This window comes from Micropterus salmoides, unplaced genomic scaffold (assembly GCF_014851395.1).
Source record: "Micropterus salmoides isolate LMB-PRFRI ecotype aquatic unplaced genomic scaffold, ASM1485139v1 Ms_hic_scaffold_13, whole genome shotgun sequence".
In the NCBI taxonomy this organism is placed as follows: domain Eukaryota; kingdom Metazoa; phylum Chordata; class Actinopteri; order Centrarchiformes; family Centrarchidae; genus Micropterus; species Micropterus salmoides.
In genome coordinates this window covers 14847915-14865146 of record NW_024040374.1, presented here as the reverse complement: position 1 = coordinate 14865146, position 17232 = coordinate 14847915, and the positions used below count along the sequence as shown (strand labels likewise).

The following is a 17232-nucleotide window of genomic DNA, read 5'->3' as shown; positions in this document are numbered from 1 at the left end:
TCTGACCCTCTGGTGTGGAGACGCTGTTTTTATAGGCTGTTGTGGAGCTGAAATGTTTTTCCACGCTGATCACCCTGACATTTTGTCTGTTGTGTTTGCAGTGAGTAAGGGAGGGGCTTGGCAAACTGTTCTGCAGCATGGAGAAGGAAGACCTGAAGGTCCTCAACAAAGGGGAAGAGGAGGAGATGGTACGCCTCTTATTTTCATTTTACATCAGTGCCAAAATTGGAATTCGTGCTTCAAGACTTATTCACCCCTTTTCCCCTTCCACCCTTTAGGAGCTGCAGGGCTACCGTCTGTGTCGTTGGCGCCTGGCCCTTGTGGGCCTCGGGGTGCTGTGTACAGGGGGCTTCCTCCTCCTGCTGCTCTACTGGATGCCAGAGTGGTGCGTCAAATCCACCTGCACCCGTACCACAGCCCGTGATGCTGAAGTGGTTTTGCTGCGCTCCACGGTAGGTAGCAAGTAGAGCTACAATGATTAATTGATTAGTTGATCTACAGAAATGTTTCCACAACTACTTAGGTAATCCAATAATTGTTATTTTTCAAGCAAGAATATTCCCTGGTTTTAGCGTCTCAACTGTGAGGAGTTAGCTGCTTTTCTAATTTCATGAGGATGAGGAGCATTTTTAGCATTTTATAGACTGAGCAATTCAAGAATCATTAGATGAATGTAAAATAAAAATAATTTAGTTGCAGCCCCTGTAGCAAGCTAAACTGTGAGGTTTTATATTTACATTTAAACTATTTAAATTTTTAGTTAAAAAGTAAATGTTTCCACATCTTATGCTGAGCCACTGAAAGCCCAGAAAGGTAATGAAATAAAGTAGTGAACACAGATGATGAATTAATTAAGCAGATGTACCAACCACTGTGACTAGTATTAAAAGCACAAAGGTTAAGCTGTTGCCTGATGTAGGAGCATACTGGATGGTGCAGTTTAAATTGCATTTGTTTCAGCATTCTAAATGGTACAGTATCAGACATCTACCAAGCAATAATAATAATTATTAATACTTTTATGTTACTTTTACATTTAAAGATTCAAATGAAATGATACAATTGCCCTTTGACACAGCTACTCCCAGTCTGTTGTATAATAGAAACACAGGGTTCTTTATAAATCTGTTTTTTTTTTTTTTCAAGTCAGTTTACCACAGGAGAGTCAAGTCCAAAGGCTGTCAGGCACAGCTTGGCATATGGGTGTACAGAAGATATAAACCTCAAGCTCATGTGGTTTTAAAGCTGCAAGTGAATATAACCGATGTGTTGTAGTAGCAACAGTAAATACATTTCACCTGACTGATTCCTACAGACAGTCACACCAGCAGGAATGCCATGTTTCTGTACAGTGTGTCCACAAGATTCACGTGTGCTTGTGTGTCTGCATTCCTTTCTCTCTGTGTTGGTCTCATGCATGTGTGCATGTGTTAGCGTTCATCTTTAACCATCTGTGTATGAATCCAAATGTCTGATTGTGGGTGTTGATTTTATATATACACACACACACACACACGCGGGTTAAAGCTTTAAGAATAGAGATGCTCTGAATGAAATTCTCTAGGCCGATTCCAGTTTCTTTTTTTTTTTTTTTTTTTTTTTTTTTTTTTACAACACATGCAGTCATTTTTGTAACTTTCTTTAATTGCAAATTTCTTCCTTACTTTCTAGAATCCCAATTAGCAGCAGCATAAGCATTGGCTGTTCTTTCTGGGGTCCATTTGATTGTACGTTCACAATAAAACAATGACTATTAAATTATGTCTACATTTTCTCCCAAACTGTTACAGGACCTTTCACTGTCACAAATCTTAAAATAAAGCTTTTTTGTACAACTAAAATGCAACTGTAAATGAATTGCAGTATAACATGGTCGGTTGATCCAGCTGAAAACGCAAATGCACTGATCGATCAGTGCAGCTCTTATTAAGAACAGCCTTCAAGTGTAAACATTTTGCTACTGCTCACTTAAAGAGGCTTGTTCAGAAATAGGAACTTGAATGAGGGTTAGGTTAGAGCTAGGATTAGGCCACATCCTCACTACTACGTTTTTGTTTAAAAACAGAGTTTTAAAATGATAGTGGCGGCGGAAAACAGACTGGAAGTCATCGCAAAGTAAATACGGCGACATGAACCGTGCAAGTGTAGGCTAAGTCCAAAATATTTTAATAAAAATACCTAAACTGAAACTGTCAGTAGCATTGTGTTTTTGCTTTGCATGACTTATAAGTACCAAACAGGAAGCTAAATGCTATATATATATATATATATATATAAAAATCTATCTATCTGTCCTGCTAATGTATTTTAGACATGCAGCCGTGACAGAAATGTACTAAATACTGCAGAGTAAGTGCTAAGGTTAGTTAGTAATGGGCGGGGTTTATGAATGAAGTTCATTAAAAGTCCAGTTATACAACTTTGTGGTTTTGTTTTTGTTTTGTTTTTTTCCTTTCCCCGACTAGGATGAGTTCCGGCGCTGGTTTGTGGCCAGGGTGCGCGTGATGCTGGCCACAGGGAGCAACCCCTTCCGCAGCCTGGAGACCCAGACCACCTCCCCCCCCTCCCCTTCTTCTCCCACTTTCCCCTTTTCCTCCCCTACGTTCCCCCCTCTGGCCAACGGACATCTCCCCCACCCCTCCGATGGCAGCCCTGCTCAGGAGCTCATCAGAAGATCTGACGACTACCAGCCCACACAGGTAGGCGCCCCGTCTCCACAAAATATTTTATTTACACACACGCTGAACACACCAATAATGGCAACCATAGAGCAGCTCCAGGACTTTCAGTGTATGATTTTGTCATGTGTAATTAGACATAATATTTATGTTATGATGGTGAAATATCATAAATGTTAAACATATGTTTCAGAGACACATGCACTCTTTGCTCTTCTTGTGGGTAGATTCTGTTGACCACATACATTACATGACACTTATTCTAACAATAAACTCTAAAATACAAATATAATGTAATTTCCTCCACACCCTCCCTATTCTTTTTCCCTCAGATTCGCTATTTTACCTTCCATAGCACAAAGTATTATTGGAACGACGAGCTGCAGAACTTTGAAGTTTTAACGTAAGCATCCTTTGATCATCTACTACACTTTTATGGGCTATTTTTATACCACTTGGCACTTTCTCTTATAGTAAGCTAAATAGGCTAAGGATTTTATCAAGCCGGATGTGTACAGTAATACACAACAGTAATGAAAACTGAATTTGTGCAGCCCTGTTTGTTAACTCATAAAGAACTGTATAGCAAAACAAGCCTTTGCATTTACAGCTTTGCATTGCTGGCACTGTTATTTGTAATTTTTTGTCGACTTTGACCTATCTTTCCCCTACAGTGGCCTGGAAGATCTGCAGGTCAGCTGCTCCACCCTCCACTCGGAGCACAGCGCAGGCCTGACCAGGAACCAGCAGGAGTACAGGTAACATCTGATGTGTCTGAAGATAGGTCGCACAACTTATGACAGCCAGACAGGAGGAGGGTACTCTTATTCTGCTGTGAGTTACAATAGCTGCAGTTTATGAGCCCTTTTGTCCGTATCTCTTCTATGGCCAGGGGAAGTCAGTGCGGACATGTTATGACACTTAACACTGTACAGAGCCCAAATATTTTGGTGGTTGAAAGCCCCTCAACAAAAACGGAGGAACTATTCAGTGAAATCATCTGGTAATGTTTAGAATGAAAACCTGCATACCTTTTTTTAACCTTTTAATTTTTATGTGTCTTTTCTTTATAGTGTGTGCATGTTTGTGTGTGTGGACGGGTGTTAACTAATGTTGTGGGATCAAAACGTCCCCAAGGTTAGGGTAATGTTAGGTTATGCAGGTTATGGTTAGGGCAAGTCTTCTAGGAATGAATATAAATCAATGTAATGTCCCTGAAAGTGATTGAAACACTATTGGGTGTGTTTACGTATATTCGTCTGGTTCACACTTGACTCATGAATGTGTCTTTTACCTCTCGTCAGGAGACTGTTCTTCGGAGTGAATGAAATTGCAGTGAAAGTGCCTTCTGTTTTCAAGCTGCTTATCAAAGAGGTAGGGCCCATTTTGCATTAACAGAGGCAGATTTTTTTTTTAACTGAAGAGTTTGAATTTTCCTTGAATCAAACACACCTGTGAGCTCATCCTACTGTTTTTGCAGGTTTCTTAATGCTAAATGCAAATTATGAAATTATAATTTTATCTGAAACATTTAAATGTATTACATTTGAAACTTTAAGCTAATGCCTGGGATTCAGTTTGTGAATTTACAGACAATGGACATTGTTTTGTGCAACTGTTAATTGGTAGATATTTGATTGTGTGCTACCAATTTGTACTAGTTTTGAAAGAAATATTGATTTATTTTTTAAGAATACAATAAAACGTGCCTTTTTTAAATTATTTTTTTCAATCATTTTGTTTTATCAGTGAATGATAACTTCAGGTCATTTTAAGTGCTGACTTGAAATCGATTGTAGCTTTTGCATGTTTCATAATGTGCTTCCAAGTAGCACTGCAATGATAAATCAATTATTTGACAAACAGAAAATGAATCTGCAACAATTTTAATAATCAAATAATCAAGTCATTTTAATTAATAGAGCCAAAAAAATCACTGATCCCAGCTTCTCAAAGAAGAGAAATTAAATACATTTTCTAGTTTTTCTGTGATATTAAACAGATTATCTGGATATTTTGGACTGTTGGTTGGACAAAATAAGCTGCTAAGAAAATAATCTTTGGATTAATAGATATTTAAAATAACTGTTACTTGCAAAAAGTTATTGTTTCGGTTAAATTCCTTAAAGCAAACACCACCGTCAGACCAGTGTGTCCTGTAGAAATGTATGCAAGGCATTAGTCATTTAGAATACAAACAGGAACAACAGTATATTAGCAATACAAACAACTACTTATTTAATTATATACTTAAGGGCACAACTGCTCCTCTGTACTCTGTGCTGAGACAATTTTAACCGTATTATAACTCCTTTTACCAGGTTTCTGTTACACTTTCAATTTGATGAAATTTTTTGATCTGGGAATTTACCCTTTCACAGCTAGATAAAGAGACATTTGCAGTTATTTGCATACTTAACTTACATACTAAGGAAACTATTTGGGATATCTGCTTACTTTCTGCTAGAGGAGTGCTGTATGAGGGTAAATACAACACTAATGTCCTCTGCAGACCAACACAGTAATTTGGGTCACAACGCAAATTCAAACCAAAGGTGCATGTGTATCAAGTATGCACTGCCGCACTTTTTATTTAAAACTTTATTTACGTGCGGTATCTTTGTGTACAAAATGTACCTCCAGTATATCTCAAGCTACAAGTATACATCTCGGATCAGATTTATATGCTGAAATCTGCGGATGACTCAGGTGTAGAGACCTGTTTTGTTTTTTAAACTGGTGCAATAACTCATTCCTTGAAATCGATGTATTGAAGACAAAAGACATGCATAGACATCTGGCGCCACCCTTCTTCCACTCAGCACCATCATTGAGGGTCAAGAAGTGGAATCTGTCATCAGCTATACCTTTTTGTTCAATCATCAGTTTTGAATGTAATACTGAAATGGTTTGCACGAGAGGTCAACGACGACTTTTCTGCCTACGGAAACTCTGCAACTTTCCTGTTGACAGGTCCTTGATGATACTCTTACAAATCCTACATAGAATCTAAATATCAAATTCAAGGATACCCTGGTTAAAATATTGAACACTAGCAGCAAAATTACAGGTATCCAGCAGAGTAGACTGTCTGTTGATGGTGAAGAGGGCCAATTCCATCCTTCAAATTCCCCTAAGTTAAGACAAACCCATTTAAAGTCATTCATCCCAACCGCCATTACCCTCCTCAACGCAGGGAAAAGGAGGTACAGGATAGTCATCACTGTATTGTTCTTATTGCTGTTGCAGTGAGTACGCTTGTTCGTTGATGCAGTACTGCAGATTCTGTGTTGCTCTTTATAATGTGTTTTCACGTCTTTTTTATGTTGCACTTTACCTTCGTGGACAAATAAATTTGAACTGTAAATGGGACATATGGGAACATGATCACTTGTATTCTCCTCTCACTGTCCAGGTGGCTTCTTGGGCACGTCCTCAAGTAGACATTTCTGTTTTTAAATTCATGGTATATGCTCGCACCTCTGCATTTTCCACACTAACCTCTTTCTCTTTCTCCTACTGCAGGTCCTCAACCCTTTTTACATCTTCCAGCTCTTCAGCGTGATCCTGTGGAGTGCCGATGAGTATTACTACTATGCTGTGGCCATTGTTTTCATGTCGGTCATATCCATAGCTACCTCTCTGTACACCATCAAAAAGGTGAGCTCCACATCATGTTGAGACTCTTTATTAATCCAAAACGATTTTATCCGACCACATAGCTATGGCAAGACCTGGTTAAATGTCACTTCTCATACTGTATATATCTTTATGCAACCCACCAATAATGAACTGTTTACCAATTTATATTTTAGGATCCTTAATTTAGATTTTCTGAAACAAGTTTTTTTATTATTTTATTCACGCGCTTTTTGCTATAATTTTTTTTAAACCCACTAACAGGGCCAAAGGATGGCATGGTTCATTTTTTTTCTATTTTTGTCTGTTTGTTTGGCGGTTTGTCAGTCTGTCAGTTTGTCTGTACATGCATACATTTTACCACTTTGATACCTCGACAACTACGGGCCAGATTGCCATAAAATTTGGTATAAATATTCACAGGCAATATTCAGACTTTTAAGTTTTTATAAAAGATATTTCATAATCTAAATGTCACATAAAGCTGCCTTTAAGACTTGGATAAGAATATTAATGTTGTACGTTGTGTTTACTCACACTACATTGTTTAATTCAGCCTTTCTGCACAGCCGGAACCAGTGACTCTTATGCTGTAATTACTTGGTGTAATTTTACTACGAATGGAAGTGCCGTTCTTAATCAACATCAGATTCCCATACAGTCAGAAAAAGTAAAAGTGTGCATCATGCTCATAGTTAAATTATAAAATCCCAGCGCACCACAGAGCGTCTCTCTTGCCTGGCTGCTGACAGCAGTGACTGTCTGATGACTGACTGTCATTACCGGAGCAGAAAGCATTGGAGCAACCAACAGATTGGAGTCGCGCTGCTGTGTGGTTATGCTGCATGAACAGGGCAACAAGTACCAAACTGTACCAAAGAGAATCACAGGAACGCATCTTTAATAAATATGGTTGTCACTGTCATGTAACCTGCTCGGACAGTTTTTTTCCCCTGAAAAAAATAATACACAACTGTAAATTCTCAGTAACCTTACTGAAGCGTGTCTAAGCACATTGTAGCATTTGTAATGTACCCGGTATAACCCCAGTTCTTGGCCAGGTGTGAGCCATATCGGACACACTCGCCGAACCGCCCGTTTCTAATCCAGGGTTTTTCAGGATAGCATAGCAAAGCGTAGCAAAGGCTCATCTGCACACGGTCTGCTGCCCCTGGCATCATAGTTCCCAACATCAGACAAAAATACCCTCAGAGTAAAGAAGTTATCTAGAGGTTTTAATCGGATTTCTTTTTCTTTTTTCCAGCAATACATCATGCTTCACGATATGGTGGCAGCTCACAGTATTGTCCGTGTGACCGTATGCCGAGCCAACAATGGTTTGTCTATATATATTTTTTGTTTTTGTGTTTTTATTTTCTTCTTGCAGATGGCCTCTGTATAGTTATTTTAATAGTAGTACACAGCATGTATCATTTTATTTCCAAGAGCGCATTCCAAACCATTTCTGACAGTAGTAGTTCTCTGCTTCTTTGCTGGACCAGACACAATTACACAGTCACTCTGCTTTGGCTGTCCTCCAGATCACTGCTGGGGTGGGACAATGTAGGCCTAGAGAGAGAGAGTGTGTATGTTAGACAGTGGGTGTAGGATATGTGTACGTTTAACAGTTCTGCACATACTTCTGTATGTCTGCATGCCTCTTAAAATCAAATTGGGTGGTCTCCAGAGGTGATGCACTGGCAGTCCTGTAGCCAATTTAAAATTAAACTAATGTTTAGAACCAGTTAGAAACATTGCTGTGGAAGTTTGTACACTGCTTATATTTTTTGTTATGCATTCATCTACTGCACTGGCCCCTGCTTGTGATGCCTCAGCCTTTTTCCTGCAGCCTAGAGGTGTGAGTAATGAGAGATGTGCAGAACAAGACTCTAAAGACAAAATATCGCCTTTCTTACCCCCCACCCCCGCTACTGTTGGCTCATTTACACACTTTTCACCTTTCTCCACAATCATCATTTTCTATCACCTACTTTGTTCCTCACACTGCTCTCCACCTGTATTTATTGAAATGCACACATTTACCTTCTCCACTACTCCATTGTACCCCACTTCCTGGCAGAAATCGAAGAGACTTTGTCTACTGATTTGGTGCCCGGTGATGTGATGGTCATCCCCAGCAATGGGACCATTATGCCATGTGACGCCGTGTTGGTCAGCGGCACCTGTATCGTCAATGAAAGCATGCTCACAGGTTAGAGCCAAAATCTGATCATTTAAGTCGTAGTTGTTTGAATACTTGATATTTTGGTAGATAAACATTACAGCCGACCACTGGATACTCCAAACAGCTAAATGCTCTACCTGTAATTCTCACAGCAGCCAGTCCTAATATCAGTCTACCCCGCATCAGGTGAGAGCGTTCCCGTGACAAAGACCCACCTCCCAAACCCAGTGTCAGGTGAGAGGGGGGAGGAGGCTGACAGTGCCTACAACACAGAGGAGCATAAGAGACACACACTATTCTGCGGCACCAACGTCATCCAGACCCGCTTCTACACAGGCGAACTGGTCAGGGCTGTGGTGGTCCGCACAGGTAAGGGGGTGTGTGTGTGTCTGAGGAAAATATGTATTTAAAAGTGTTAGTTTGAATTATCTGTAAGTTGGTGTATATTTACATGATGCTTTGTGTAGAAACTTAGGTACTAAAACAGTGAGATGTTCAGATGTGATTTCATATATTAAAATTTTACTGAGAGACATTTCTTCATGGAAATTACATGGCTGATGCATACATGCTGACCCCATGTGTAAGGGCTTAAGTCTTATGTAGAGATGCTATTTCCATAGAGTGAGCTGTACTTAAGACTAACACTTGTTAGACTCATACCATCTAACAACTAACTTTGGTAAAAAAATAAAAAAAAAAGTGTAACCACCTTTAAAAAAAAATAAATAATTTTTTTATAAAGTTTTAACCTAAACTTCTCATAACAACTTCTTTACCCAGGTTTCAGCACAGCCAAAGGCCAGCTGGTGCGCTCTATCCTTTACCCAAAACCCACCGACTTCAAGCTGTACCGTGATGCCTACCTCTTCCTGCTGTGTCTGGTGGCTGTGGCTGGAATTGGCTTTGTCTACTCCATCGTCCTCAGCATCATGAACAAGGTAATCTAGGAGGTGACAACAAATACAATGTACTGATTTTGAATTACATGGGTTCAGAGTTTCAGAAGTAAATGGGGGTGAAAATTAGAGCCCAACTATTTATGCACAAATGAACTTAGCCACTCCCTTCTTCACACTTGTTGCACGCAGTCACATTTGTGAGCTCCCCAGTACAACCACAGTTTTATTCGTTGACTGTTGTGCAGCTCACTGTGGCTGAAGATCAAAACTGAACTAAAGAGATTTTTGCCCACTAGGGGGCAGATTCTTTCCAAAACAAACTCACAGTATCAGAGGCTCCATCAGCTTATCAAGTTATCAAGATGACATGTTAGCATTGCACAGCAGCTCACTTGCGGAGTCCTCTTTATTTTCATCTGAGATGTCTGATACTTACTGACTGGTGTTTTAGCCCTGCCTTCCCATTGTGCAAAAGCTTTCCCATAAACAAGCAGCAATAGTAAAACATTTCTGAATCACGTGTGCTGCAGAACATGAACTGTTTGAGACATTTGTGTTCCCTTCTCTCTAACGCTTGTTGCATGATTATAAGGTTGTTATAGGATTAGCCATTCAAAATCAGTCATTTTGGGTCATTGCTTCGGCTTTGTTGTTAACATGAACAATCAGTGGAGAAACATGCCCCAGACACTGTTCAGTTCAAAAGTGGCTCTCGGCAGTTTGTGTTGAAAAATTCCACATATTTGACTCTTGAACCTGGAGCCCCTTCAACAAATGAGTGTGATTGAACTGTGAATCCCCACCAGTTTCAGGAGTGCTGATTTATAGCTAGAGGTGGTTGGTAATCAAAGACAAGTGTTTATCAAACATGCAAAAATTTCTTGACTTTTTCCTTTCTGCCTGACCCAGGTGCCAGCTAAGACCATCATCATTGAGTCTCTGGACATCATCACCATCACTGTGCCACCGGCGCTGCCAGCCGCTATGACAGCTGGCATTGTGTACGCCCAGCGACGCCTCAAAAACATTGGCATTTTCTGCATCAGCCCACAGAGGATCAATATCTGCGGACAAATCAATCTGGTTTGCTTTGACAAGGTGAGTACTAGTGGTTTTTTGACTGCTGTTTTTGCTCTTCGAATAGTCAGCACTACGCTTACATATTGCTGAAGAAGAAATGTTTCAATTAAAGACTCCATTGTCTGGAAGCCAGCAAGAAAGTATGCACCCTGAAAGAAACCAATCAAACTCAGTAAAATTCTACTCTCTTTCTACTTACAGACTGGAACTCTGACAGAAGATGGATTAGACCTATGGGGAATCCAGAGGGTTGAGAATGGCAGGTAAGCGGCTGTATACTCTAATTGATCAAACATGGAAATTTCCACTGCGTTGGAGCATTTCATCTTAGAAATCTCAAGTCATTGTCTTAGTTTAGCCGTTGCTGAGCTGGTATTGCTTTGCTGATGACCTTGTGGAAAAAATGGAGAATATTCTAGAATATCTTTTAATCTGAGGGGAATTCCCTCATTTCGGATCAATGTAAATGCTGAAATGTCAGAGATTAGGGATGATTTGTGAAATGATTACAGGATGATATCCACAAAATCAACCAACCAGTGTCGACATTTGGAATCTGTTATTCTGTTGGGATGCACTGTAATTCTTGCAGTTGTTCGGATATTATAATGTGCAGGGTTACGGATTTATATTATTTATTTCCCCACATTTAGAATAATTGTTATTCACTATGTGGTTTAGAAAAATGTTCTGCATTAATGAATGGTATAATGTATCCATAGTCATGCACTGTTAATATATTAGTTTTTTTATACATGTCATATGTGCTTCTGTAAGCATTTACATCATCACATTGTTGTCTTTCTTCGTCCACCTCCTGCCACTCCAGTTTCCACCTGTCAGAGGAAAATGCCTATAAGGAAAATCTTGTCAAGTCCCAGTTTGTGGCTTGTATGGCTGCATGCCACTCTCTTACCAAAATAGAGGGCCAAGTGTCTGGAGACCCGCTGGACCTCAAAATGTTTGAGGCTACAGGCTGGGTGAGTTATTCTTTAATCTATCCAAAAGCACAATGTTCGTCAGGGCAGCACAGCTCTTACTATTGTTGCCCTATTTTCTCTGAAAACTTTTTCTGCACAGATCCTGGAAGAGGCCACTGAGGAGGAAACATCTCTTCACAACCATATCATGCCGACTGTGGTTCGACCCCCAAAACAGCTGTTGCCCCCAGAGCCAGTTGCATCACCAGAGCAGGACATGGTATGAACAGCAATATCTTTTCACACACTGACATTTATTATACAGATCTATTAGGGGGGTGGAAAATAATAGATTTTTAGATGGGGCTTTAACGATTATGAATTGATTCACAAATGTCTATAATCGACTATCTAGAGGTTAATTGATAACCTTGATTTATTGTTGATGTTGCTGTTGAATTGATTTGTTGTCATTCATTCACATGTGGGGTACACAAATGAACGAAATTCTTTTTCCAGGCCCTTGACGCTCAATACAAGATTACAAAAATCAACTTATAAGACAAGACACAAACATGTAATTTAGGGCTGCAGCTAACGATGATTTTAGTTTTCGAAACTTCTATTCATCTATGCGTCGTTTAAGAAGTACTTTTGCAAGTTATACTAAAGGCTCTAGCAGACTACACGACTTACAGCCTCGTGCCGTTCACACAACTTGCCGGGAAATGAGCGATCCTGCACACGAAACAGCTGTTTGATATTATAACGAAGGATTGATTAGCACACGCAGGTAGCAGGAAACGTCTGAGCTACAGAGACAGCTGCAGGTGAGTTAAAAGGTGCAGCTCCCGACACCCAGTTAACTCATGACTGTGAGGTTACAACTCACGGGCCAAAAAGGAAAACGGCAAACGCACGCGTGTACATTTTCAGTTGAGGACAGCGGCTTACTTTGGCTAGCCTTCAACTCAACAATCAATCATGATTTCAGTTAAATGCTAAAGTTGCCGTTACTGTTACCTTGTCTGTGGTCAGCTGGCAGAACACCGGCTGCTTTCTGATAAGGCACACAAGTTTCGTTTTAAGGTGAACTGACGGTAACATTACAGAGTTGTTGTTTTCTTTATCTTGAAATAATCCCGTACTTTGGACACTTTCTTCTTTGTCCCCCTCTATTTTCTTTCTCTTCCTTCACTTTGCAAACAGCGCCATCATATTCACGTCGTGTTCAAAGCATAAGCTCGATGTGCGACAGTAATAAATGTCCCTGCGAAACACTGCTGTATAGCTAAATGGATTAAACGAAGCATTGATGCAAAGTATTTGTGTCGAAGCATTTTATTAATCGATTTTATAGATTTAATCGATGAATCGTTTCAGCCCTAATGTAATTACACTAGACGTGACAAAAAAAGGAACAGTTATATTAAGGTGGAGAGAACGTGGTTTGGCTGGAGCATTGCATAGTACAACTCGTATCTGACTAATAATAACAGCAGCCTCATAAATGAAAATAGCAGGAGCAGAGGTCAGTAGTAATGCTGTAATGTAATAATGCTATGCAATGTTAGCTACATTTATATGAAGTAAATTAAATAGCTGCATTTCATTACTACCTACTACTTTGGATTGTTACAAATACTTTGCTTTAAAAGTACCAAATGGTCAAACAGTGAGGGAAAAATACATCTTCATCCTATTCGTTTCACAGTCACATCGTAGCCCTCATAATCGTAATGAGGTACCTAGAAATTCCCACCGTTGAGGTGATGAATCAAGGAATCGAATTGTTGACCTGAAGATCGTAATCGAACCTGATAATTGTAATCGAATCGTGAGACCAGTGAAGATGCACACCCCCTAAGATCTATCAATGTAATGATATCAAAAAAAGATTAGAGCTGGAGTGTGGCCTCAGACATCCTGTTATCAGTTTCTGACTTATCATCCTAATACAGGTTGATTTAGGATTGCCCAAATCCACAGAATATTGCTGTCAAACCAGCAACAATAATAGCATGAAAACAGCAACATTATTATTTCTCTGCATGATTGGTGTATTTGTTTTCTCGTTGACTCATCCCAATCTGGTCTTTTTTTCACTATAGGAACTGTATGAGATCTCGGTAAGTCACCTTCATCCTTTTTGGCAATGTGCAAGGCTTTTTGATAATATTTAAATTTTTAATTTGACAAACTTGGCAGCATGTTAAAAAGTTACTGGAAATTTCTAAAATTGGAAATTAATTTGTTTATTGTTCAGTGTCAAAATATTTGAGGATCTGATCTGTATAGGTGTCATAATTTTGTCAACCAAGCACTTAAATTACATAATTTCCTTCTGAAAGTATTCATTTTGTGATTTTCATTTCTTAGCATTATCCATGTTTTCAATTTCAACAGATAGACATTGTGTTTTTAGTTTACATCTTCTCCTTGACATGAATGGTCATTTTTTTTTCTTCTTGTGTCTGTGGGGGGTGCGCATGTGCAGTCAGCATATGAGATAGGTATCGTGCGCCAGTTTCCTTTTTCCTCAGCACTCCAGAGGATGAGTGTGGTGGCTCGTCTGCTGGGGGAGAAACGTATGGATGCCTATGTGAAGGGAGCGCCTGAGGTGGTGGCTGGTCTCTGCAAGAAAGAGACAGGTGAGGTCTCTAATAATTACTGTAACTGCTATGGGTGAAAAGCATTGGAAAATATTAAAATAAGGATGCACAATATATCTGTGGTTAAATATTAGTAAGAGGAAAAAAAATTTATTTTTCCAATATTGGAATTTCAGCCAATAATGTCTGATGTTGAGTATGGCTGCGTAATAGGGACACCACTAAAACCCAGTTCTTAATGGTGATTTTTGCACTTCTGCCTCTCTCCTATTTGCTCTCTGTGTTGATGTCTGTTTGTGTGTGTGTGGAGGAGATATTATCTTTTGTCATTATTGGCCCTGAAATTCCATATAAGTGCATCTTTAAATTAGTTGATTTATTTAATTTTAGCCCACTGGCCTGCCATATGTGTAGGGATTGAGCACATCAAAGTGCCCCGAGTACCAGAAACTGAAAAAAATGATAAGGAAATCAATTTAACTACAGGATTTGGTTTTCTACCTTCTTTGTTTGTTGTCTGTTACTTTTCACCCGTTTTTTGAAACGAATTGCTTGCTAACCTCTAGCAGGCATCCTCTATGCCCTGACCTGAGCTCAAAAGCCATATAACTTTGAAATAAGTCTTCTTCACTTGCTCTCTGTCTCTCTCTAACTTGTCTCTTTGCAGTACCAGAAAGCTTTCCAGAAGTTTTGGAGGGTTACACCAAGCAGGGTTTCAGGGTCATAGCTCTGGCTCATCGTCGACTTGAGTCCAAACTCACCTGGCACAAAGTCCAGAACATCAGCAGGTAGCGTACTGTATATTGTTGTTGCTTTTGACCTTCATTTGAAACCTATTTAGAGAACTGCAGGATCGCTGGTGCTTTTTTAGCATGCTACTTCACACTGCGGGCATTGCACTGTCACACCTGCAATCCTCTAGTTTGAAATATATAAATAAGAAAATTAGGTAACAACCTTTGTGTATTTATTGGTACTTGGTATAAAGTTATTTATTGGGAGCAAATGTACAGTTTCACCTTGTATTTTGGTCTTGATACTTAAGTAGACATGTATGTATTTTCTTATGAACTAGGGATCACATAGAGGCAAACATGGAGTTTCTGGGTCTGATCATCATGCAGAACAAACTGAAGGCAGAAACCCCAGGGGTGCTGCAGGACCTCCGCCGAGCACACATCCGCACTGTCATGGTTACTGGTGAGACCATCCATACATGTGTGCACACGTACGCATACAGTATCTCACAAAAGTGAGTACACACTCACAACACTGAAGAAATTATTTTTTTCTACAATGTAGAGTAGTGAGTGTACAGCTTGTATAACAGTGTAAATTTGCTGTCCCCTCAAAATAACACAGCAATTAATGTCTAAACCACTAAACAGTGAGTACACCCCTAAGTGAAAATGTCCAAATTGGGCCCAAAATGTCAATATTTTTGCCTTAAAGGCAGGGTAGGCAAGTTGCTTCTGAAACACTTTTTGTCATATTTGTTGAAACTGTCTTTATACACCAATATATATTAAAAAGTTAGGTGCTCTGAAAGAGAGTATAAAAATCGGCTGTCTGTAGTCCTCTCAGGGCTGCAGTAAACACAGCCACTCGTTTCATTCGGACCAAATGCAATGATTGGCTGGGTGACTGTCACTCTCCCTCGCTACCATGGCTACCAGCCGTGCTGCTACCGGGGCTGCCCCCGTGCGCGCACCCGGTCAGCTCTCTCAGACCTGACGAGCGAAGCGATCAGACCGGAGGTAATATCTGCGTGGCTTTTCAACGATAGTGACTGACAACTGAGGAACACCAAGGGGCTGAAAAGTTACAACGTGGTGGCTTTATTTCTGCTGGACAGGTAATCTGGCTTTTATCATTTTGGTGGTAATTTGTTACTTTCATCGCTAGCAAACGTAGCTACCTACTTAGCAAACAGCTAACGGTTGCTACGAGTGCAGGCTGTGTGTAGGAGCCAGAGTAGAGACGATGAATTCTATCTAGCTGTAGTTGAGCTGGGAAACTGCAGCGCATGCTGTGTTTTTCAATGCTAACATTAGGTAAGACAGTGTAGGTGTAGACTGCACCGGTTTAGTTCTTCACCATCTAGGTTTATTATACTATGTTTACACCTGTCTTTACCTTGTATCTAATCTGTTTGTGTAATTATCTTGTGTCTGCAGGCGTTGTTTGACTGGATGTTACTCTTTTACAATGATGTAGCTGTGTGTTTGTAGTTATGAGAAAGACATTTCAACAATAGTGTACATAAACAATGATGGCTAAAGGCCCCCAAGTATCTGTGTTTCTGGTATATAAGCTACCTATAATATAGTTTGACATTGTTCGTAGCTAAACCTACTGTGTGAAGACATTTTACTGTTTTACTTCTGGTAAAATAAGTAATGACATGTTTTATTTCAGGTTTATCAGGTTACCTGCAGTCTTCCAACACCCTGTGCTTCTAACCAGTACACTGATCGGACCACGCTGGCTGGCCTGGATTACAACCACCGTGTCCACAGACCAGCCAGGAGAAAAGCTGATGACACAGTTCAGTATGTTGCATTATGAGTACTCTGGTGCATTTTACTCAATACATTTATAAGTGATGAGTCAAAAAATATTAAACAGTATGAGGAATACAGATAGATGGTGCTGATTTATTGTTATTGATTGCATTTTATGTGGAAATAGTTTACTAATTACTCTAAGAGAACAATGTCAAGTGTTAGAAACTTTTCACTAAGCTGATCCTCCTTTCTGTATTATCAGGTACAGCAAGGTGTACAACAAAAAGTCCAGGAAGTGGAGCTTGTACTCATTGAAGGTGGAGGACTACAGTTACATCGCAGACCTCCAGAGTGCCATCCTCCTCCTCCGGTTGTCTACTACTGAGGAGATGCCCAGAAGCAGAACCAGGAGACCTGATGATCCCCGTCAACATGGGGTTCAGTCAGGTGTCCCTGCCCCAACTGTGTTGCTAGATACAGCAAAATATAAAACAAAAAGTAATATGGTTGGTTTTGAAATGTGGTATTCATGTCAGAGAGGTGATTGTGATCTATTTAATCATCTCCACAGCAGCGATACGATGCTACGAGTAAAGTCTGAACTGTTCATAATCAGTCGATACATCTGGACACACCTTGTCTCTTCCTGTATATACTTATTTTTATTGATGTTTTAAAAACATCACATAAGACATAAATGTAGTTGCTT

The 17232-nt window shown here is 39.8% G+C and overlaps 1 protein-coding gene across 3 annotated transcripts in view; it reads left to right on the top strand.

Moving 5' to 3' along the window:
* The window catches only part of atp13a3 (ATPase 13A3), a 47838-nt gene that overhangs the window by 14400 nt on the left and 16206 nt on the right, over positions 1-17232 (top strand). For all 3 annotated transcript variants that reach the window (XM_038715696.1, XM_038715694.1, XM_038715695.1), the window contains exons 3-21: positions 102-188; positions 279-452; positions 2466-2699; positions 3011-3081; positions 3353-3436; positions 3983-4052; positions 6204-6338; positions 7582-7654; positions 8398-8529; positions 8689-8871; positions 9286-9443; positions 10314-10502; positions 10686-10747; positions 11314-11464; positions 11565-11684; positions 13516-13533; positions 13902-14055; positions 14684-14804; positions 15092-15216. In XM_038715696.1, coding sequence (XP_038571624.1) covers positions 138-188; positions 279-452; positions 2466-2699; positions 3011-3081; positions 3353-3436; positions 3983-4052; positions 6204-6338; positions 7582-7654; positions 8398-8529; positions 8689-8871; positions 9286-9443; positions 10314-10502; positions 10686-10747; positions 11314-11464; positions 11565-11684; positions 13516-13533; positions 13902-14055; positions 14684-14804; positions 15092-15216 — 2305 coding nt within the window. In that variant the 5' untranslated portion in view covers positions 102-137. The remainder of the gene's footprint in view (positions 1-101; positions 189-278; positions 453-2465; positions 2700-3010; positions 3082-3352; positions 3437-3982; positions 4053-6203; positions 6339-7581; positions 7655-8397; positions 8530-8688; positions 8872-9285; positions 9444-10313; positions 10503-10685; positions 10748-11313; positions 11465-11564; positions 11685-13515; positions 13534-13901; positions 14056-14683; positions 14805-15091; positions 15217-17232) is intronic.